At 38.5% G+C, this 24,810-nt stretch overlaps 1 protein-coding gene across 4 annotated transcripts in view; it reads right to left on the minus strand.

The window, feature by feature from the left end:
• Positions 1 to 24,810, minus strand: part of LOC131689480 (zwei Ig domain protein zig-8) — a 748,220-nt gene that overhangs the window by 278,514 nt on the left and 444,896 nt on the right. For 3 of the 4 annotated variants that reach the window (XM_058974583.1, XM_058974582.1, XM_058974584.1), the window contains one exon: positions 8,701 to 8,790. In XM_058974583.1, the coding sequence (XP_058830566.1) occupies positions 8,701 to 8,790 (90 nt within the window). The remainder of the gene's footprint in view (positions 1 to 8,700; positions 8,791 to 24,810) is intronic. The other variant, XM_058974585.1, reaches the window with a different exon arrangement.

The raw sequence follows: 24,810 nt of genomic DNA on the forward strand, positions 1-24,810 counted from the left end.
TCCTGAGAAAATTTCCAAAATATTCGCATTATGGGACAACTATAACTATTTTCAAATGTTCACAGCCTCAAGATGCACGAGATATTATCCATTCGAAACTTTGCACTATGGGTAGACAGGTGACCAAAAATCGAAAACTACATCAACTCAAATTTAATTCAGTTCTATTCAAAGCTTGTATATACACTATAATTAAGGATATTCATGGCTAACTCAGAAAAAAATATTTGGCTTAGCTGGGTAATATGGATGTTTGACGATGAACGTTTTGAGAAGAGATATTCCACGTGCGTTATTAAAACTCATCGTATCTCTATTGAATTTTGAATGAAACATATGCTCAAATATGTCATGTTAAAACTAATTTTTTTTTGTGATGATATTATTGAAAATGCACATTCGTTGTTTTGGTATGAACTTCCATGAAAAATAACGGATCAAAACCCAAAAATATCCACGAATTAGACCCGGGAAAAGAAATCGCCCAAAGTCCCCACTCTCGATGGTGGATGCAAGTACATGGTGTCTTCTAACTTATCATCGTCCATATCTGCTCTATACTGAGTACACTTCAATTGATGTTTCAATGGCAGTCATAATTAGTGGAGTGGCATTAGATAATTCAGCACACGTTTCGTTCGAGTTTTCATATTGTACAAGAAAATTGGCGAGGATTACAGTCAGAGTTTATGCATTGGACAGATAGTTGATCTGACTACATTTTTTGCCATCCTAATAGTTTGAACCATTTCTTTTCACAGTATTGGTTTGTATAGGACACATTTATTCATATTTCCTGAACGAGAATTCCGAACGAAACAATATGCAAACCGTAAGGATGGCAGGAAAGGGACTGCATTATAATCAACTGAATGCACGCCTTTTATGCTATCGCCATAGCCTAGACACTTCACATTTTTCACTTTAATGCAAATAAAAACTTTGAAATATCTACCTGTCTCATTCACGGATCGAATTCTCCCACTGTCGCTCTCTGTGCAAGGGGCTTGAAAGCATATCGTCGCTGTTGTGCTATCTTATGACAAACGCCATTTTGGGGTAAACTGAGTTAGATATGCCGCATTACTTGTTTGAAAAATCTCTACAAAGTGGCGTTTTCAGAAATTTTAAGTTCTACTTGGTTACTTAGATATAGCGGGAGACATGATGAGAAATTGTGAGCTTTTTGCTTCAAATCACTGTATCTAGAGATTTGCTCAAGTTATATTGAAGTTTTAGATTTTTTTATGTGTGAAAATGTCTGAGGAACACAATGGTATAAATATTTTCAAAAGAAAATTACACGAGTTGTGAGAAAAACCCAGTTTTAGTTTTAAACTGGAAATAAAGGATATTTGGCAACACTATAACCAAAAATAACAATTTTTTCTAGATTCCCTGACTCATTTCCTTCAAAATGCATTTTACTGATTGTTTATAAACCATATTAATGCAAAGATATGAATATAAGTTAAAAAGTGAGGATTTTTTTCTATAAAAAATTGTCCATGCACGATTATGACAAGTCATACAAATTTTGGTATCAATACACGCCTATGACAGGTTGAGTGCGACTTTTGTTTACATTCATAGTAAAAACTAGCAACATAGTCAACCGATCTTCGTAATATTTGATAGATTAATGCAGAATAGATAGAAGCATCAATTGTCTTCTTTGGATTGTTTATACCATTTATAAGTTTCAAGATATTCAATCTCAAACTTTAAGAATCGTTTTTTCTCGAAATGTGCTAAATTGCGCTTGTCATAAGATAGCACAACAGTGACGACATGTGACCTTTTCTCGCTTTACTATATTAAATTGCGCGTTAAAATACTGGACCAGCAAATTCTATTCTGTACAAAATGTTTTTTTTTCGGGAATATGTGACCAAAATTTTAAATTTTGAATTTCAAAGCAAATTGAACGTTCCAAATTACTGATAACTAATTAAGGTCCATCGATAAAGTAGATAATCTTAAAACGACGCCGTCAAGTAAAGAAGCATGAAAACGAAAAGGCTAAAACAAAAAAAAGGATGGAAGCCCCAGAAAGTCCATTGCATACTATTTAGCCTTTTTTCAGAAGATGGGATTTTCAAAAACATTTCATAACTTTCTGATGCAGTGGTTCTCAAATTCGTACAATTCGGTTCATTCATTTTCTTTAGTAAAAATGTTTTTAACTTTAAATATATGATCATTGCATTTTAATTAAATATTTCATTCAGCAACTTATTCATCTGCGTTAATTTAATCTGTTTTTTTTCGATTCATTCTTTGGATTCACTCTGATCAGTTTATTCTTGTCGTGCCCCGATCAGAAACACATAACAAAAATATTTCAAGACTTTATCTCGAGCTGTTACTTGTTATAGTTTTCTGTTATTTTAACTACTAACGAGACCAGACTTATACCACAGCTTATTACGAAAATTGAATTCTGCTATAATCTTGTTATTGCACTCTGATCGGGGTTCTTTACTCATAGTATTCATTTAACTTATTTTATTCACTGTTTTCATTCTATGCATTCTATTCATTTTTTCCAGTTCATACATTTTGTTAAGCTTCTTCTTTTCAATAATCTGACTATTCTTTCAGTTTAATTAATTTCATCCAAATAATTTATTTGACTCAATTTTTTTTTATTAATTTATAACCTTTTAACATCGTTTAATTTTTCATTTTAATCAATGCATTTTTTTCTGCTGATTTTCTTCTTTTAATTTAGTTTGTTTTGTTTATTTTATTCGCTTGTTTTCTTTATTTATTTAATTTATTTTTTATTTTATTCATTTTATAAATTTTATGCATTTTTTTAATTTTATTCATTTTGTTCATTCCATTCATTTTATTCAATGGATCCCTTTTATTCATTTGATTCATTGTATTCACTGGATTCATTGAAATAATTTGATTTAAATGAATTTATTTCATTCATTTGATTTATTTAATGCATTTGATTTATTTGATGCATTTGATTCATTTGCGTTCATTTGTTTCATTTGATTAATTTGATTCAGTTTAATCGGTTAATTCATTTGATTCATTTGAATCAACTGTTTCATTTAATTCATTTTTTCATATATTCAATTTTATTCATTTCATACTCAACATACATTTTGTTAAGTTTCTTCTTTTTAATAATCTGACTATTTTTTCAGTTCAATTCATTTCATCCAAATAATTCATTTGACTCAATTTTTTTTATTAATTTATAACCTTTTAACATCGTTAAATTTTTTCATTTGAATCAGTGCATTTTTTCTGTTGATTTTCTTCTTTCAATTTATTTTGTCAATTTAGTTCGTTTTGTTTATTTGATTCGCTAGTTTTCTTTATTTATTTAATTTATTTTTTATTTTATTCATTTTATTATTTTTTTTCATTTTATTCATTTTGGTGATTCCATTAATTTTATTCATTTGATCCCTTTTACTCATTTGATTCATTGTATTCACTGGATTCATTAAATTAATTTGATTTATTTGATTCATTTGATTTATTTGATGGGTTTGATGGATTTGATTCATTTGATTAATTTGATTCATTTGATAAATTTGATTCATTTGATTCATTTGATTCATTTGATTCATTTGATTCATTTGATTCATTTGATTCATTTGATTCATTTGATTCATTTGATTCATTTGATTCATTTGATTCATTTGATTCATTTGATTCATTTGATTCATTTGATTCATTTGATTCATTTGATTCATTTGATTCATTTGACTCATTTGACTCATTTGATTCATTTGATTCATTTGATTCATTTGATTCATTTGATTCATTTGATTCATTTGATTCATTTGAATAATTTGATTCATTTGATTCATTTGGTTCATTGGATTTACTTGATTTATTTGATTTGTTTGATTCATTTGATTCATTTGATTCATTTGTTTCATTTGATTCATTTGCGTTCATTTGTTTCATTTGATTAATTTGATTCAGTTTAATCGGTTAATTCATTTGATTCATTTGAATCAACTGTTTCATTTAATTCATTTTTTCATATATTCAATTTTATTCATTTCATACTCAACATACATTTTGTTAAGTTTCTTCTTTTTAATAATCTGACTATTTTTTCAGTTCAATTCATTTCATCCAAATAATTCATTTGACACAATTTTTTTTTATTAATTTATAACCTTTTAACATCGTTAAATTTTTTCATTTGAATCAGTGCATTTTTTCTGTTGATTTTCTTCTTTCAATTTATTTTGTCAATTTAGTTCGTTTTGTTTATTTGATTCGCTAGTTTTCTTTATTTATTTAATTTATTTTTTATTTTATTCATTTTATTATTTTTTTTCATTTTATTCATTTTGGTGATTCCATTAATTTTATTCATTTGATCCCTTTTACTCATTTGATTCATTGTATTCACTGGATTCATTAAATTAATTTGATTTATTTGATTCATTTGATTTATTTGATGGGTTTGATGGATTTGATTCATTTGATTAATTTGATTCATTTGATAAATTTGATTCATTTGATTCATTTGATTCATTTGATTCATTTGATTCATTTGATTCATTTGATTCATTTGATGGATTTGATGGATTTGATTCATTTGATTAATTTGATTCATTTGATAAATTTGATTCATTTGATTCATTTGATTCATTTGATTCATTTGATTCATTTGATTCATTTGATTCATTTGATTCATTTGAATAATTTGATTCATTTGATTCATTTGGTTCATTGGATTTATTTGATTTATTTTATTCATTTGATTCATTTGATTCATTTGATTCATTTGTTTCATTTGATTCATTTGAGTTCATTTGTTTCATTTGATTAATTTGATTCAGTTTAATCGCTTAATTCATTTGATTCATTTGAATCAACTGTTTCATTTAATTCATTTTTTCATATATTCAATTTTATTCATTTCATACTCAACATACATTTTGTTAAGTTTCTTCTTTTTAATAATCTGACTATTCTTTCAGTTTAATTCATTTTATCTAAATAATTAATTTGACTCAATTAATTGTTTTATTAATTTAGAAGCTTTTAACATCGTTTAATTAATCAATGCTTTTTTTCTGCTGATTTTCTTCTTTTAATTTATTTTGTCAATTCAGTTCGTTTTGTTTATTTGATTCGTTTGTTTCCTTTATTTATTTCATTTTTTTTTAATTTTTTCTCATTTTATTCATTTTATTAATGAATGCATGAACATTTTTTTTTTCATTTTTTTCATTTTGTTCATTCCATTCATTTTATTCATTTGATCCCTTTTATTCATTAAATTCATTGTATTCACTGGATTCATTAAATTAATTTGATTCATTTAATTTATTTGATTCATTTGATTTATTTGATTAATTTGATTCATTTGATTAATTTGATTAATTTGATTCATTTGAGTTCATTTGTTTCATTTGATTCATTTGATTCGGTTTAATTCATTTGAATCAATTGTTTCATTTAATTAATTTTTTCTCATATATTTAATTTTATTCATTTCAAGTCCAGTCATTCCTTTTATTTATTTCATTCAATTTGTTAGTTTGAGTCAAATTATTCTATTAATCTTATAACTATTTTTAAACATAATCCAAATTTTTAATTAATGAGCTAATCTTATTTGATTTGGGAATTTTATAATTTTGATTTCATTAATCATTCTACTCATTTTATGGATTTGATCACCCTTTATTTCATTTTTTGCTTTATTTTTTATTTTGTTCGTTTTATTGATTTTCTATTATGTATTCAGTTTATTTGAGATTTTATTCGTGCAGGACTAGAAACTGTTTTCATCTCACCTCTAATTGGGTACCTACCACGCATGAGTTCTGGGTCGGGACTCGAACCGAGGTGCGCTGCGTACAAGGCAATCGATTTACCAATACGCTACGCCCACTCCCAAAAAAAAAAAATCATAAATTTTTGAAGTTGTTCAAGAACTCTGTACCGGTTGAGATTGGATGGATTCCTGATTAGATGTAGGATGTAAATGATTTTCCCCCTCAAATATGGCGTCGTTTTTATTGATGAAATTCAATATGTTTTATATCAATGTATTGGGATATATGAGCTAGTTTATAGAATACCGGTGTTTCAACTTTCATTTTAATCCTTTAAGACTGCAAGATGATTTTACTACGCAAATGCGTAAAATATCTATTTCATTTTTAGGTGTAGAAATCATTGGTAATACGAAAAAAAATTTGCAATTTTTTCGTTATTCCATTTTCTCAATTAACTGAAGAATAGATTAAATAAAAGTTTTAATTTTAATTGCTGTGGAAGAACGTGTTTGTATGTATAATAGACTGCCCAGAAAAATAATGAATTTTTGAAAACTCAACCTGCCCACCTCTGAGTGGATTCCTAGTTCCACCAGGAGTATTTGTACCAAATTTGAAGCAAATCGGACAAGTCTCGGACCAATGCCGGGTTCTAGTCAATCTGACTTTGTTAAAAGAAGTTATTAAAATTTTTGCGAAGTGATGTCTGAGTCAGCTTTGCAGGGGGCCTAGCAGTGCATAGTTGTGTATCAGTACTCGATTCCCACGAACTATACATTTTTGTGAAATAATGGTTAGATTTAGTTCAATAGCATGTTCAGAAGAATTGTAGTTCATAATACGAGTTTTGTTTTGGTCGGAAAATTTTAGTTCCACATGTGACCGCATAGATGACGCCAGCACTAACTTTTTATAGAAGTTAGACAGAATATCAAGATGTTCGGAAGAATTATTACAAAATGCCTGTTCTACAACTTTGTAGAGGACACCTCAGTTCTTTCTTTCTCCGTTGAAAAGTTAGTGTTCGCGTCCTCTATGCGGTAACAAGTGGTACTAAAATTTTCTAATTAAAAGATAACTCGTATCATGTACTACAATTCTTCTGAACGTACTATTGAGCAAAATCTAACCATTATTTCACAAAAATGTATAGTTCGTAGTACTGATACACAACCATGCACTGCTAGGCCTCCTGCAAAACTGACTCAGACATCACTTCGCTAAAAGTTTAATAACTTCTTTTAACTAAGTCGGATTGACTATAAGTCTTCGACAAAGTTGTAGACAATTAAATTATCTATCTTATTTTCACTTACGGTGATAATATAATGAATACAGTGCTACCTAGCGGCGATAATGCGAGCTAATGGGTTTTCTTCATGTAAATTGTCGAAAATCCCATACAAACTTCAGGCACGTTGGTCCAGTAGCTAGACTTGTCCGATTTGCTTCAAATTTGGTGCAAATACTCCTGGTGGGATTATGAATCGACTCAGGGGTGGGCCGATGGGGGTCATTTTTTTTCTTGTCACTCTAATGAATAATGATAAAATACAGCTACATTTCGTAAGAGTTTAGGGCTATACTAATATTTAGAGGAATGGTAATATTTTACCTCGGTTCGAAAGTCTTAAAATGTATGTCATTTTATTATTAAAAATTGCAAAAGTTGATCTTTTTATAAACTTTACATTCTAAGGAGTCTGTCAAAGTTGAATTTTATTTCAATGTGATTACCATTTTATTATATATGGTTATACAAAAAATATGAATAATTTTTCAACACAATTTTTAAATATATCAATTTTACCGCATTATAGCGCGGTGCGATGCGGCAAATGTAGTGCGGTTTTATTATTTTTTTGCGGTTGCGGTGCGGACAATCCATTTATCACCCATATCCGTACCGCGACGAACCCTAACCCTAGTTTTAAGTAATTTAAAATGTAAAACAAAACAAAATTGGCACCTTTAAACTAACGCAAACGTGCCGAAATGAATAAAAATAAAAATACATTTTCTTAGTTCGAACTCGTGAAAAGCAAACTGAGCGGTTGAATATCCGCAAAACAAGGTTCTTTGTACTTCAAAAAATATGGCTTGGATGTCGGTTTCTGATCTACCTAAGCAAATTGATTGCTTTTGCACACCAATGTTTAGTTCCTTGTACAAACCATGACAGGTTACCGCCTGTAATCGTGCCCAATTTTAAAAGCAAAAAATGTTTTCGCCGAAGCAAGTGACAGCTTCGGATTACTTCTGCTGAAGAGAAAACTCGTCTTCTCCGGATACACGGGATCTCGACAATAGGAAATTAAAATTTCTCAGCATCGAGAATCCCGAGAAAGGCATCAATGCGAAGCTGAAAGCTCTATTTTTGATCCCTTGTTCTCTATAGGCTTGTAATAAATTCACTGGAAGTAGGGTCCAATTTCATTGTTTAATGTTTCTCGTAAGTTAAGACCACTCACAAAAGTGTTTCAACTGCCAAATATAGGGAACAACAAAAATGTGATTAGATCACGAATCCGTTTCAACTTTTATGTCACTTTGGTTTGACGTCATTCTTGTTACTCTTTGCCTCTTTCAATACCACAAAGTTGGTATCGTTCATCGGAGCTAGCTACCGCTAGATGGCAGCATTTTAATTTTGATGTGAAGGTAAAAGGCCCGAAAGAAATGGTTTTATTAATTTGTTCGACACAGTCAATAAGAAAGTTTATAAAATTACGTAAAGCTAGGAGAGTTTTAATTAGGAGAGAAATAAGCTAAGAACAATGTCGGCGAAGTACCGATACAGTTCAAATGAATACTACAATTGGACACCCGCAAACAAAAGCAATCGGAAATCATCCCAGTGTCTTTGCCATCTAACAGTTCACGCACACAACAATGCAAAAATTTCAACACCAAAACAAACCCAATGTACACCCACTCTGTCCACGCCTGCCACCTTGCAGACCAGGAACGCGACGCCTCCAAGCTGGACGGTTGTGTTGTGCGCCATCACCTGAATGAAGAGAATAGAAAGAAAAAGTTCGTTAAAACCCAGTTCAAATACTGAAATTGTTAGTTGTGTAATCAGCAGCGAACAAAAAGCTCAAGCTGAACCGGAAAAAGAAACCCGAAATCATCACCCACCGGCACCAAACCGCAGAAGCTCGCTAGTGTCTGAGCGACATTGAAAGAAGCCCCCCAGCTCGCAATAGATAAGCACAATATCGTGAAACGCGACAGTTATGACCCGTGATTCTGAATGAGGCCGTTGAAAAGCTTTCCCCTGAAAGGCGACTATGGAAAGCTAATTACACTCTTTGTCATACAATTTCCACCCTTTTGAGTGCCGGAGGGGTTCTTTGACAGAAAATTCGAAATAGTGTCGTTCCCTTTTGCACGTTGCTGCTGCTGCTGCTGCACGTCGATGGAAGCTAGAGAGCGGACGCCCACTTTGCGCCGCGTCGTCGTCGTCGGGGCGTTGTTGGGTGGGAGAAATGTTATAACGAATCTCTGGGAAGGAGATGCTTCGAATGGCGCAAATTAACAATGCCGCAGGGTTGAAGCATGTTTGACACGATGCTATGTTGGGCCACTTGCTAGAAATAAGCAGCGGCAAATTGCTGGTGAATGATTCTGAGGGGGGAAGTATGGTGCACTGACTGCCACAAGCAGGCTATTGCATATTATGACCGGGGAGGTTGAACGTCGGCGATGTTTCTGACAAATCCTTATGCTGTTTGTTGCCAATTATTTAGTATAATAAACTAGAGTTAACTGATATCTTTCAAAACCCGCTGGCGCTTTCGGGCGTTGCTCAGAGAAATCGTCTAGCTCTGTTGCATTTGACACATTGTAACTAGGCCAAAATTATCTGTTTGTACCGGGTAAATCAGATATTTAATTGAACCATGCCAGAAACTATGCGCTCTTCAACGAATTCCTGCCGGCAATTTTGCAACTTTCACAATCACTTCCCCAACATCGCGCATCATGTTTTAAGCCCCTTGTTACCCGGCCTGGCGAAGCCTGCTTCCAGGACACATTACGCTTCCAGCGCTCAAAGCTCCATTTATCGCTAAAGGGAGCACATCTTTCCCGGCGAACAGTAATCACAATCTCGCGCACCCGAAACAGACAGATCCGCCGTGGAAACCGTCGCAGCTGGTTCTGAAGGGAGCATTTCCCATTTTCGCAGGAGTGCTGCAACACGACATGGTGTTTATTTGTTTCCTATGCGCTTACACTGCCACTGGATGCTCCCGAAAATAGCTAAGACTTACAAAACAGTGTAAAAGTTTTTCAATTTTCGAAATTGTTTTCAAACAGTGCACATTTCTCCTGCCTCCTGGACGATCTTCGTTCGTCACCAGCCGGTCGGGATAGGTAGGTGAAGCGCACGCAGCGGGAAAGTTGTTTGTTGTTTCGTTATATATTTACACATTTTGAAGATGGCACCGGGTGTTGTTGATGTTTTAGTTTCCTTGTCTTTATCCTGATACCTATTAAAGGCTGCTCAACGTCAGAGCTCAAAACTGTCAGAGCCATCAGACGAACTCTTATAGCTCGGTCAATCATCCGATTGGTTTGGAGATTTTCCTTCGTATTCCGTGGATCATATTTCATTCGGAAATTTCAGAAATAATCCCTAATAAAGACGGGCAGATAAATCATCCACATCACGGCAGTGTGGAAAGGTGTGCAATAAAGAAGGATTTACATTAGAGCAGATAATATTTTTCTGTCCACGGCGCTGCAATATGAAAGAGCCCAGCAGACTAGACTACATCGTTTCATCATTGTGAATCTTACATAGAGCAGAAAAAATAGCTCAGAACTGACCATAACAACCGTAATAAATTGCCGTGCAATTTTTCGTCCTTTCGCAGCAAGTAATGCCAACAACCGTTTCATCCTATTCGGGGTTTCTCCCCCCAGTTGAGAATAGCTCAAAGCTGGCGAGGTCAGTCCGAACCCGACGTTGAACCATGCCCCGTACGTAACGTATCGGTAATGTATGGATGTCATTTCATATTGTGTTTGCCGATGAGGCAGGGAGGTACGAAGTGCGACGGTGGTGGTCACTGCCTGCCACCGGCAATGGCGCTGCCTATATGTATATGCTTCGCTTGCTCCGTGGCATGGTCATTGGTCAATCGGCCTACACTGCTGCCCGAGTCCCGAGTTACGATGTGGGGAGGTCACGTGGAGTGCAAACGTGTGTTGGCACATAAATGGTCCAGCAGTGCGGTGGGATTGCTCCGTTCGATGACAAATAGTGCCGAACCGCTTCATGTTGTATCAATATTTCAATTGGAAAAATATCAATTTCTAACTGTCGCAAACAATCGTTCGAAAGCGATCAAATAATCTGAAATAATGGAGTTTCGAGCTGTTTTCAGTGGGTGTAGTTTCAATTTTTAATCGTGGTTCTTGCATTGCGTATGTTCGGTTTAGTCGAGATTTCTTAAAGCGGTGCTCGGATTGTGATTTGTTGGTGCAGAATTTTAAGTTCAAATGTTTGGAGTTTCGGCTGTAAAAGCCTGGAGTATGGAATGACAAACATATTTTTTTTTACAATGGAGAATGCAATTTACGTACTGACCCAGTACACGTGCATTAGTAGATACCAAGCTACCACACGGAGTGTACTGGAGTGTCGGGCTCCACCATAAGGTAATACCGACTAAACTCCATTGGGCACCGCCATTGTTCTCCCTAGGGACTGCCTCTCGGTATTACTTCTAAGGGGATGGCTGTACTTGATGTACTCATTCACTCTCGCTCACGCGTTCATACATCCTGTATGAGCCTTACTTGGGTGCTCGCACTGTCACACCCTGATTCACTCTCTAACACTCCATATGAGGCTTACTTGTGTGCTCACCGTTTCCGTACCGTGTGAGGCTGACTTGGATGCTCACCCTTCACTCCTCTGCCACGCCACGAGGTATCAATAGCGAAATCCCAACATACTACGCTACGACCCTCCCATCTTGGCATGAGGTAGTCCATATATACGCCTATTCACTCACTCTTCTGCCTTGCTTCGGGGTGGCTGGGTTTACCCCTTACGCGGTTGCCAGTCGCTGCGCCACACCTGCCTAAGCATGAACAGACCATTCACTCACTTTTTCGCGCTCGGCGCTTTCCGCTCCAACTAAATAATCACTAGTTAGTCGTGCCCGTCGTCTGTTGCTCGGTGCGCCAGATTCTTTGTAGCCTGCAGACAATCTGGGTGGTTGCAGTCGAGACTGCGTTCCACTTCTCCACCGCTTGACACATCCGCTGTATAAGGGTATAAGGGAAACTGCTCGACAGTTTCGTCAACAGCTGGGCAGTCAGGGCAGGCGGGGACCTCCGCGTGCCCGAACCTGTGGAGGTACTGTCGGAAGCAGCCATGGCCTGACAGAAATTGTGTCAGATGGAAGTGAACTTCTCCATGGGGTCTACCCACCCAGCTCAATATGTTAGGTATCGGCCGGTGGGTCCACCTACCTTTCGAGGAGTTATCCCACTCACGCTGCCATCTGGCGACCGAGACCACCTTGATGCGCTCGCGGGCTCCTCTATTTCCACGTAGCTCGAAGCACTCCTCATCTTCCCGGATGACCAGCCCGACTGGCATCATGCTCGCTATCACGCAGGATGCATCGTGTGATACCGTGCGGTAAGCAGATATCACTCTGAGGCACATCACGCGGTAGGTGCCCTCCAGTTTTTGCAAGTAACTGGTTACCCTCAGTGCTCTTGACCAGGACGGGCCGCCGTACCTGAGGTTAGATACGGCAACGCCTGCCAGTAGCCTACGTCTACTGGCGCACACCTTTGAGCTGTTGGACATCATCCTCGATAATGCCACAACAGCAGTCGAAGCTCTCTTGCACGTATAGCCGACATGGCTGCCGAAGGTCAGCTTGTCGTCTATGATGACTCCGAGAGACTTCAGACTCCGCTGTTAAGTGATCGCGATTTCTCCCACATGGATAACTGCATGTTGTGCCGACTTGCGGTTGTTGACGATAACCACCTCCGTCTTAAGCTGAGCGTGCTCCAGGTCTCTCGCGCTCATCCATTCCGCCACCGTGTTGATCGCGTGTTCTGCGGTTAGTTATACCACAGGGATTGACTTCCCGTAGATCTCCAAGGTTACGACGATCTTGACCCCAGGAGGGAACTTCAGTCTCAGACCCCCGTCATACATGAGGTTACATAATACCGGGCCTAGGATCGAGCCCTGCGGGACTCCGGCTGTAATAGGAACCCTTTTCTGACCGGTCTCGTATAGCAGTACGCGGTTCTGGAAGAAACTTTCCAGGATCCGGTACAGACCCACCGGTAGGCTAAGCCGGTGTAACGAGAGCGCGATGGCATCCCAGCTTGCCCAGTTGAATGCGTTTTTCACGTCCAGTGTCACTGACGCACAGTATCGAATGCCTCGCCTTTTTCGTTAGATCGCTATCTCGGCAGTCTTTATCACTGAGTTGATAGCGTCCACCGTAGACTTACCCTTTCGAAAACCAAACTGGTTGCTTGACAGGCCGTCCGTACCTACTGAGTACGGGGTTAGCCTGTTGAGGATGATCCTCTCTAGCAATTTGCCAGTCGTGTCGATCAGACAGATTGGTCTGTACGTCGATGAGTTGCCTGGCGGCTTCCCGGGCTTCGGCAACAGCATCAATTTCTGCCTTTTCTATCTATCGGGGAACGGCACTCGTGAAGACATCTCTGCATAGGTATCCTGAACATGTTCGGGTTCGCTATGATCGCTGCCTTGAGAGCGCTGTTTGGAACTCCATCCGGCCCTGGAGCTTTGTTCATTGCTAGGGAATTAGCCACTGCGAGTAGTTCTTCATTCGTCACCGGAGCCACCATTTCGGCCGCGCCCACACTGTCTGGTGGTGCAGGTGGCCAGGGGCTTGTGGCTCGAGACGGGAAGAGTGCTTCGATAATCGTCGTCAACAGGTCCGAAAACCGTTGTAGGGGTGAAGAGCCCCCTTTGGTCTTGGCCATCACGATTCTGTAGGCGTCACCTCACGGATTCGCGTTGGCACTCTCGCACAGGTTGTCGATACACGCTCTCTTGCTGCTTTTAATGGCCTTGTTAAGGGTCAATTTGGCAGCTCGAAACACTTCACGGTGGTTCTCTCTCGCATCCTCGGTGCGGGCTCTTTGCATCCTACGTCTATCTCTGAGGCAGGCTGATCGTAGAACTGCAATCTCGGCACTCCATCAGTATACCGGGCATCTGCCGTTTCTTGGCAGAATTTTCCTCGGCATAGAGGCGTCGCTCGCGCGTGGCGGCTGCTAGCACATCCCCGCTTAGACTGTCGGTGTTGGCCTCCAGTCCCAGGGCCGCGGTGAAAGCTTCGATGTCGAAGTGATTGGACTTCCACCTGCGTACCTGACAGGGATCACCCGCCCTCGGATGCTGCTCGCCATAGTTGATCCTAAAGCGAATTGCTAAATGATCGCTATGGGTGTAGCCCTCGTCTACCCTCCATTCCATGCCTGGAACCAGATCCGGGCTGGCAAACGTTGCGTCAATCCATGCCTCCACCCCGTTTCTACGGAATGTGCTAACGGAGCCATTATTGGCTACACAGCGTCGAGTTTCGCCTCCAGTAGCGCTTGGCCCCTGCTATGTGTACAGCGTCTGCCCCACCCCAAGCGTTGAAGTCTCCCGCTATGACTACTGGTTTCCGGCCCACTAGGTCTGACGAGAGCCTGTCGATCATCTGGTTGACATGTTTATGTTTATAATGTGCCATGAAACCAACAGCTCGAAGTTTTTTTTAAATGATTTCTTGTAGAATTTTTTATTCGCCTCTTGAAAGTCGGCTTACAGTTTATCTGAAATTGAATTATTTTGGTGGTTTTTGATTGATATTTTTCGGTGAGAATGAACAGAAAAGCAACCCCATGTGGAATAGAGGATAGAATATGTAGTAAATTTCTGATGAGGGCTGAAAAGAAATAGTAGGCCGAAACCGATCAACTTATTTCCGTTTATTTTCACCGAAAAATATCAATCAAAATCCGCCAAAATGATCGTGATCTAAAATCGATATTCCCAAAATTGAATTATTCTATTAACTCTGGAAATCAAGTTGGTATCATCAAAATATCTTTTTCGTAGATATCATTGAATAATATCTTGTAATTTCAAAGTAATTAGGCAGCTAGGAATAATAATTTACTATTAATGCCAAAACGGCAATGTTATTCTTTTTCCGAAACACACTTTAGTTTTTAGTTTACACTTTCAACAGTTATAAAAGTTATTCTGTTAACGTTTTTGTCAAGCCTCTCCATTGTGGCAACACTTTTTTTCCCTAGTAGGTAGTAAGATGCGGAGCGATTTACATCTAATAAAACCGGCCCCTGGATGGTCTACTTCCGGACCAAAGATAAGCCGTTTAATATTATCGTTATATGCGTGATTTAACCAAACAGCACTCAGCCATGTACGAAGAAGTATCTTGTCTACGTACCCGCCCGAGAAGTAGAGATTGATGGTGTAGTCTCCAACAAGGGCTTTAATTATGAAGTATAAGGTTGGCTCCCTCAATAACCCTTTGCTTCGGTCAGTGAAAATTCTGGTTTGCAAGCAAATGCGTTCAGCAAAAATGGAGTACTGTATGAAAACTATTTTTATTTCATGAGCCTTATTTCGAGCCTTTCGTACGGATCAGCTCTTCCAAACTTTGGGGAACGGGCATGAACTGTAGTCGTTGCAAACAAATGGACTCTGGAATCCGAACTCTAGACTCTAAAGTCTGGACTCTGAACTACGGAATCTGCACTCGGGACTCTGGATTCTGGACTCTTGGCTCTCTCCTCTGGACTCTGGATTTTGGGTTCTGGTCTCTGTACTATGGACACTGAACTTTAGATTCTAGACTCTTCACGCTCACCACTGGATGATGGACTCTTGGCGCTGGTCTCGAATTTCTGTGCTATGTACTCTGGACTCTGAACCATGGGCTCTGGTATCTGGCGTCTTGATCCTTCACTCTGAAATCTGAACTCTAGACTCTGGACTCTGAACTTTAGGCACTGCACTCGGGTCTCTGGATTCTGGACTGTGGGCTCTCTCCTCTGGATTCTGGTCTCTGAGCTCTGGACTCTGGGTTCTGAGCTCGAGACACTCTGCTCATTATTTTGTGTTGAGGACTCTGGTATCTGGACTTTGGATTCTGGGCTCTAGACTCTGAGCTCTAGATTCTGGACTTTGAACTCTGGATGCTGCGCTCTTCACGCTGCGTTCTGGAATCTGGTCTCTCGCCTCGAGATTCTGTTTTATGGACTCTGGGTTCTGCGATCTGTGCTCTGGAGTCTGAACTCTTTCCTTGGGTTAAGTATTTCGGGCTCTGGATTCTGGCCACAGTGATTTAGATTGAGGGCTCTGGGCTCTGGACTCTGGACCCAGGATTCTTGTCTCTGTTCTCTGTACTCTGAACACTGGACTCTGCATTCTCAACTCTGGATTCTGAGCTCTCGCCTCGAGATTCATAGCACAGACTCTGAACTGTAGACTGTGGTCTCTGAGCTATGTGCTCGAGGTCTTGATTCTGGACTTTGGACTCTGAACTGTGGATTCTGGACTCTAAACTCTGGACTATGCACTCTCCACTCGGGACACTGGATTCTAGACTCCGGACTCTGGGCTCTCTCGTCGGGACTCTGAGTTCTGGTCGCTGGGCTATGGAACCCAAACTCTGGATTATCGAATCTGAACTCTAGTTTCTGGACTCTGAGTTTTGGAATCTGGACTCTAAACTCTGGTCTCACTATTTTGGGTTAGGGGCTCTGGACTTTAGACTGTGGGCTCAGGATTATGTGCTGAGGACTCTGGGCTCAGTATTTTGGGATAAGAACTCTAGACTCTGGCTTCTGGTCTCTGGACTCTAGGTTGTGGACTCTGCGCTCTGCCATCTGAACTCTGAACTCTGCGCTATGGAATCTGAACTCTGCCCCCGCAACTCTGGATTCTGGACTCTGTGCTCTGTCTTCAGAACTTTGGGTTCTGATCGCTGCGCTATGGACTCTGGACTCTGCATTCTCGACACTGAACTCTGGATTCTGGACTCTAGACTCGCTTCAGTATTTTGGGTTAAAGACTCGCGACTCTGGGTTCTCTTCGCTGGGCTATGGAATCTAAACTCTGGATTATCGAATGTGAACTCTGGTTTCTGAACTCTGAGCTCTGGAATCCGTATTAGTCTGAATAAAATTGCATTCATATTTTTTGTATTCCCCTTAGTATTTATATAAAAAAATTAAATTTCAGGCAAATCCTAATTATTATCACATATCCCAAATAGTTTGTACAAAAATAAAACATTTTTAATTGTTGTGCATCGAGAATTGCAGGCACATGCATTTTGTTCGCGAGATGTATACGTGGTTAATCTCAGGTTTTAGTGTTTTCCAAACCTTCGAGTGGGTAATTCCCCCCTCGGGTATTTTCGAGTGGGTAGTACTACCCATACTACCCACGTTATCCGCCGGCCCTGCATTGTGGGGATACTTAACCAAGAGAATTTAAAAAACCAAAACAAAAAATTGCGACATAAACATGCTTTCTTCATATTTTTACACATTGTCGAGATCATTTGTTCTAGAGCGCTCGGTCGAGACAGAGTGTGTAGCGACAAAGAATAGTGCTAATCCGCGTTCAAGGTCATCTTGCGCACTCTTCGCCTCGTCGAGGGTTCAGTGTTTTTCCCTTATTTTGTGTTTCTGTTTCTGACTACCGTTAGCCAGTTAGTGACCAGTGAAGCAGCGTTCTTCTAGTAAGCCGTCTGGATACCGTTACATACACAAGTTAAGTATTAGTTTACGTTTCTCCTTCTTAGTTCTTTTAACAAAGTGTACCGGACAATAGGCCCGTGCAAAAATGACTTCTCCTGACGGTGGTCCATCTCAAGGAAAGATGGACGTCGAAATACAAATCGCCTACCCGGCTCAAAGTATATCCAAGCTAGGCCACCGGGCCTTTCGTGATCTTCTTTCGGACCAAATACGTGTATTGCAGATTTCTCGAGTTCTGACGGACAGGTATTCGGCCATGACAGAAATATCGAAAATTCGCCCTGATAAGCTTCGGGTGGTTGGAAACAGTTCAAATCGGGCAAATGATATTGCTGGCTACGCAGGAGTACAGAGTGTATATTCCAGCTAAGAGAGTTGAAGTCAGTGGGGTCGTCTCCGATTCGAGTCTGAGTTGCGAGGACCTACTGAAATATGGGACTGGCTGTTTCAAAGACCACATGCTTAAGCCAGTGAAGATACTGGAGTGCAAACGTTTGCATTCAGCATCAGTTGCAGATGACGGGAAGAAAACATACGTCAACTCAGACTCTTATCGGGTGACCTTCGCCGATTCTGCTCTGCCCACCTACCTCCTCTTTGACAAGGTTCTTCAACCTGTTCGCCTCTTTGTGCCGCGGGTTATGAACTGTAGTAATCGCAAACGTAAAATCGCAAGAGATGTCGAAAAGTGTCTCTACTGCGGGGGAAACCCACACGATCTCCCGGCATGTCCCGCGTACAAACAGCGCGAGGAGAGTCTTAAGCGTTCGCTTCAGGGACGCTTCAAGCGATTTACCACATACGCCCTCAAGTGATCCCAAGCAGCTTTAATAGTAAATTTTGAGAAGTCGACTGCAACAGGATATTTTATTCCGACGGGTCAAGCGTCGACGGCTTGACTGGCTTCGATAAATTCAATCAAAACCTCACCACATCATTCAAACTCAGTGATCCTGCTTCAGTTTACGTCGCAGAACTTGCTGCTATTCAATATACTCTAGGGATTATTGTATACGTTGCCCATCGTTCATTACTTTATTGTCTCGGATAGCCTCAGCTCAATCGAGGCTCTCCGTTCAATGAAACCTAGAAATCTCATTCCATTTTTTCTGGGGACAATCTGGGAGCGCCTGCGTGCTTTGTTTGTAAGATCGTACAAGATTACCTTAGTTTGTGTTCCTTCGCATTGCTCCATTCCAGGTAGTGAAGAAGCGGACTCTTTAGCTAAGGCGAGCGCTTTACAAGGTGACATATATGATAGACCAATTAGCTTTAGCGAATTTTTCAGTATTACTCATCAGAGAACCCTTGAAAGTTGGCAAATTTCATGGAGCAATGGTGAACTAGGAAGGTGGCTACATTCGGTAATCCCTAAGGTATCGACGAAATCTTGGTTCAAGGGGATGGATGTGGGTCGGGATTTCATTCGCGTGATGTCTCGGCTCATGTCCAATCACTACCCCCTTGGCCCTCATCTCTGACGTATTGGGCACGCGGATAGCGGTATCTGCGCTTGTGGCAACGGGTATCACGAGATCAAACATATTATCTGGACAATCTGCCCAGGAGCGGATCTAGAAAAAAATTTCGGAGGGGGTCCAAAATTTTGACTTTGAAATGATCATTGTACAATACGTAATATGTAATATCCTCATTCAATTAAAATTGGTTTTTGTTATCGAATCTGGTTTGGAATGATTTGAACTTGAATTTAATAGAAACTATTTTAAAATTTCTCAAGATGCTAAAAATTTTCGGGGGGGGGGGGGGTCCGGATCACCAAGACCCTCCCCCTGGATCTGCCACTGATTCTGCCAGATCTGAACTATTCAATTCCATTCGGGCCCGAGGAACCCAATGTCCCGGTTCGAGATGTACTGGTAAACCACGATCTCATCTATATGTCCCTCATATACACTTTCCTATAAGCCATCAATATCCGGATTTAACTGCTCCTATCATTTTTCTTATAATTATCAGAAGTGCCCTCTTCCGCCTACCGTACCCCAACGATGGTCTAATGCAACTCCAAGACGACACAAAACATCTCTGTCGAATGACCCAACAAACACGAGACCTACAGCACAACATCACACGCGCAACGCGGTGTGTTGCCGATCCGCATCTGAGCCGTACTACGAAATCGTCTGGAGGAACCCCTGCCGGCTCGAGGAAGACCGCCCGGCGTCCCGATACACGATGCATCCGTCCGAATCTATAATCCTTACCGTTGATTCCCGATGCTGGAAACTGAAAGTTTGTATCTTCCTCCCCCCCCCCCTGTCAGCCTTGTCCATCCTCTCTCCCCTATCTCTGATACACAGATGTAGGACTTCACCCCCCCCCCCCTCCTCCCCCTTGAAGATATTCCCAAAACATATGTGCCCCCCTATCTTTTAGTTTTAGCTGATCAATATTTAATCTCATTAAGAAATGCCCAACAAAACCACTACTTAAAAATAGCTTTAATTAATCTCCTCCTAACCTTAATAAAATTAAACTACTCCCTCTAGTTATTTCTAGTAAAAAAGTTCCACTTAGTTAAGAATTGATTGCTCCAACAATTTCCTTCTAAAAATTCTAAAGTGCATTACTATACAAAGAACACACAAAATAACCCTCCCCTCTAATCTTACAAATATTATATTACCCCCCCCCCCTTGCATTGGTGTAATTTAGCTGTAAAATTTCTTTAGTCTACTTATATAAAAGCAAAATAATATTGAAATGTGTAACCCCCTAGTTTTAAGAAATGTCACCTTTAAGCTAATGCCAAAGTGCCTTATCAAATAAACGAATTGAATAAAAAAAACGCTTTTAATCCACCTAACAGTGTGATGAGACATTTCTTATAACTCTTATCACTCTCTTCGGATATTATATCGTTTGAGAACATTTAGAACTTGATGCTTCGCGATGTTTTTGATAACACATACTACATGGGATAGTGGCAGGACTCAGAGAATCGCTCAAATCAGCACAGGACTACATCAGTGCTAGAAATCTCAAACCAAATCAATGGGAAAGCGAAAAAATGGCCCATAAAATAGACATACCAACGAATTATTGTTAATGCTCTGTTAATAAAATATCTAAATTGTGGTGGGAAAACTGAATTTTCCTGAAGGGGTTATATATTGTACTGAGCCAAAAAAATCGAAATTTGTTTTGAATCGATTTGAAGTTTATACTTTACTCAAATTTCCAACGCGACTGAGAACTAAGAAATCAACACTTTTTTCTTGAAAAGGGCGATACTAGCAGTGATACCATTCAAAGAAAATCAACAGTGAATATTTCCAGACTTGGTTTTATTTCCTATTTAAAAACTATTGTGTTTTTTACATCCTAGATTGCATGTATCAGTGATCGAAACCCAAAACTTCATAAAGTATTTGAAATTATTAAATTAAAATTTGTTTTTGCTATTGAAATTGACAAAATGATAGTATCACCCCTTTGGCGATTGTTTACTTTTTCGGTCCCACCTATTAGCATTGAAGTATCGCCCTTACGTTTTTTACAATAATTACCGTTCTACACCACCGATTTCGTCCGGGTTTTTTTCAATAGCGATCATTGTTACTATTTACAGCTGGTACCAGCTTGATAATCCTAAAAAATACGAAAATAACAGTTTCGCCTCTAAACTGCTAGCAAAAAAAGTATCGCCCTGTTTGTTTGCATGGAGCGTGGAGGGCGAAACTTTAAATAAACAAACAAAAATACAGTTTCGCCCGTTGTATTTTCTGCTGTAGTTTAAGAAAACAATATCGTAGAATCAAAATTTTTAGGATAATTTGTTGCGTTTCAAAGCCCTCATTCGCATGTATGAAAAATGCCATATGTTTACATTTGTAAGTATCGCCCTTTTCACAAAAAAGCGTTGAAATAAAATCGCAGCTCCTGATATCACGCTATCTCTGAAGTGCATGCGTGCATAGTTCCAAATTTTACTTCGAAAACGACTTTTTCTAAAGGTGACTTCCCAGTAGTATCCTTGATTTGAATTATTATCGCTAATCATAATGCCAAAGAACAAATAAAAACCTAACGAAAACGAACCGTTTGGGAAAATCATCATCATTACTGGAATTTTCATTTTCACGAATCTTTTCGATAACCTTCCGTCACTTGCGTTAATGCACTGGGTGCACAGTGCTCTGAAAATTTAGCGAAATCGTCTTAGGGCACCAGCGGGTCTAATTCAGAGCTATCTGCGCGGCGAGTTTAATCTATAAAGAATACTAAAAATTAATTTCTATTCCATAATTTTCAGTTCAGCAATTCGAGAGATCGTGCTCACCGCAAGCTATGAAAAATAGACTACGTTGTGAAGCGATGGTCACTATTTATTAAAAATCACGGTTAAATAAAAAATTAAACTATTAAAAAATTTCAAATAGTTTATAATTTTCACAAACTTATTAGGAAAAATGTATTAATAAGCTTTCGTAGTATTGTGTAGGAAAAAAGCTGAAAATTTTAGTATTTTCTCTATCTGCAACATATAAACCCTCAAGTATACCAATTAATTGGTATACGAATTGGAATAGGTTCGCCAAATTTTGGAAGAAGTCCATAAAATAACCCCTTGAAAGCTACCTAAAAATTGTTGTAGTTCGATGCAATAAAAAAATCCCCAAAAATGAAATGTACCTATTAATGTGAAACACAGTGAATAATACATACAATAAAGACCCATTTTTATCAATCTCATGGTGTATTTTAGGCTGACAAAATGGGGACATTGACTAAATCGGGCAATTTTTTTCTTTATAATGAACTGAAGCTGTTAAAATAATCTTCCAGTCCCTTGATGTAGTCTGATAACTATTTCCGATTATGATGAACTTTTTACTTTGCATATTTCAATCTTCATGATAAGGAAAACATGCTCAAGAAAGGATTTACTCGAATTCAGTCTTGTCCGTCTGCTAGAGCCCATCAAACATATGTTCATATTTGGCTGATAAAATCGGGGTTTCAATGTATTATAATAGATATTCAGCATTCGAAGAAATTTCTTGTGAACGAGTGTAGAAGGACTTTGTTTCTACTTACTGGAAGTCAGCGGCGTAGCCAGAAATTCGGTTTGGTGGGGGTTTGGTGAAAATCGATCTTACTGTCCAAACGGCATAATTCCGAAACCGTAATTTTTGAAGTTTTAAAATTATACAGAATTATTTTTTTCAGAAAATAGTGACAGAGTTCGTGTCTTTAGCGAAATTTTTGAGACTTTATTGTAGTCATGAATATTAACCTGAGAAAATTCACCATAAATACTTCTTGGACGATATACCGTCAAAATTATTTTATCAAATGATGCGCTGTTTAACGTTTGTAAAACTCATCGAAGATACTAAACCTCCGAAATTGGTGGTTTCAAAATGATGCTATCTTGACCTTAAATTACTGTTTTTAAACACATTATACATATAATTGGTCATATAACAAAAATCAAATGCTCATCAAAATCGATCAGGAACTGGGAAATCGTCATTTTTCATAAACTTCTCTCTACATTCGGAAAGTGTTATCCTCGTTATTAATCATATTAAGTTTTCGTCTCAACTCGACGCATTCCCAAAATAAAAACCTGTTTTAATCCACTTAGTAGTGCAATTGTGCTTGTCTCATTTGTCCGGACTACGATTCCATGGCTGGTTATGTTCAATACAATGGTGGGAATGAATATTACATGTTCAGTACGATTTGCACATACATTCAATGGATCGACAGCCACGATCTTGAGATATTATGTGATACTGAAACATCGCTTGAAACCAGCGGCAAATCATGGAGAAAGATCCGGGAGGTCCAGGTCCTGCCGAAATTTTTCAACTTGTTAAGAAATTTTAAACTAGTTTTATTTTTAAAGTAGCAACCCCTCACTGCATACCCCCCTCGGGCCGGTATAATTGAAGATTTTTAGAGTGATTGCATAACCTTTCTGTATGAGAAAGGCAAAAATGTACCAAAGTCTAAAAAAGTCAATTTTTGTCAAACATCTCAATTTTTCATGCATTTTAAAGTCATTTGGCATCAAAAATACAAATTTGATTTTGAAAATTTTTCATTTCAGTTTATATGGGAATTTGCTGCGTGATTGCACTCTTCAACTCGTAACCCCGGAACCGGAAGGCCAATCAATAAAAAAATCAATAGCAGCCGATGGGAAGGTTGTACCTTTCATTTGAGACTAACTTTGTGCAAATCGGTCCAGCCATCTCTGAGAAACAGAGGTCGCATTTTTTTCCACATACACACAGACATTTTCCGATCTCGACGAACTGAGTCGATTGGCATATGACACGGCCCTCCGGGTCGGAATTATATTGACGAATTTTAGAGTGAATGAGAAAGACAAAAACATTTTTAGGAAATGTTGAAAGTTATGCATTTTTTTTGGTGAACAGTTCTATGTTTCATAGACATTAAATCAATTTTAACTTCGCTTCCTATTAAATAAAGACCCTTATTACAGTACATCTCTACAAAAACGGAGTCAATTTGAAAATAAATCTGAGGATTATGATTGATTACAGAACTCTGGAATTTTCTATTGGAATGTTTTCAGGCAGGAATTTGATATTGATGCAATTAGACAACTGTGAAATCAAGACCAATAGATCAGTTACATATCAGGAGGACCCCATTCCGACAATTTATCAAAAGTCCTCATGATGTTTTAAACAACAGGTTATCAAACTACGGATCAGATAATTGTTATTATAATATTGAATTAAATCAGTCTGCATCAATAAATTTTCAACTTCAGTTCAATATTTCTTTTGGGTGTGGTGGGGGGGGGACAGTGGTTGTATGGTGGTCAACCCCAAAACCTTCTCTTGGCTACGCCGTTGCTTGGAGTTATTTATTTCGCTTTTCATTTTCCGAAAGGTTTCAGATCGATCCGATGGTTATAAGTTAGAACAATTGCAGTCAGAAGGTTCGCACAAATGAACATTTTTGCACTGATAAGATATCAAGTTCCTTCCAGACAACTTGGAAGTGTTCGGCGATTATTTCTAGCGGTTGTAGATACAAAAATGAAATACAAAATTCGTTTTTTCGAAATACTGTTTGGCTTATTTCAATGGATTATTACTATATTGAACAATAAATAGGCGACAAAGAGTAATCCACAAACAGCAAGCCATAACTTTTAAAGTATTCAAAATAGATACTTGAAGTCTTCGGTAAAGTTATTCGCAAA

Source organism: Topomyia yanbarensis, chromosome 3 (assembly GCF_030247195.1).
Source record: "Topomyia yanbarensis strain Yona2022 chromosome 3, ASM3024719v1, whole genome shotgun sequence".
In the NCBI taxonomy this organism is placed as follows: domain Eukaryota; kingdom Metazoa; phylum Arthropoda; class Insecta; order Diptera; family Culicidae; genus Topomyia; species Topomyia yanbarensis.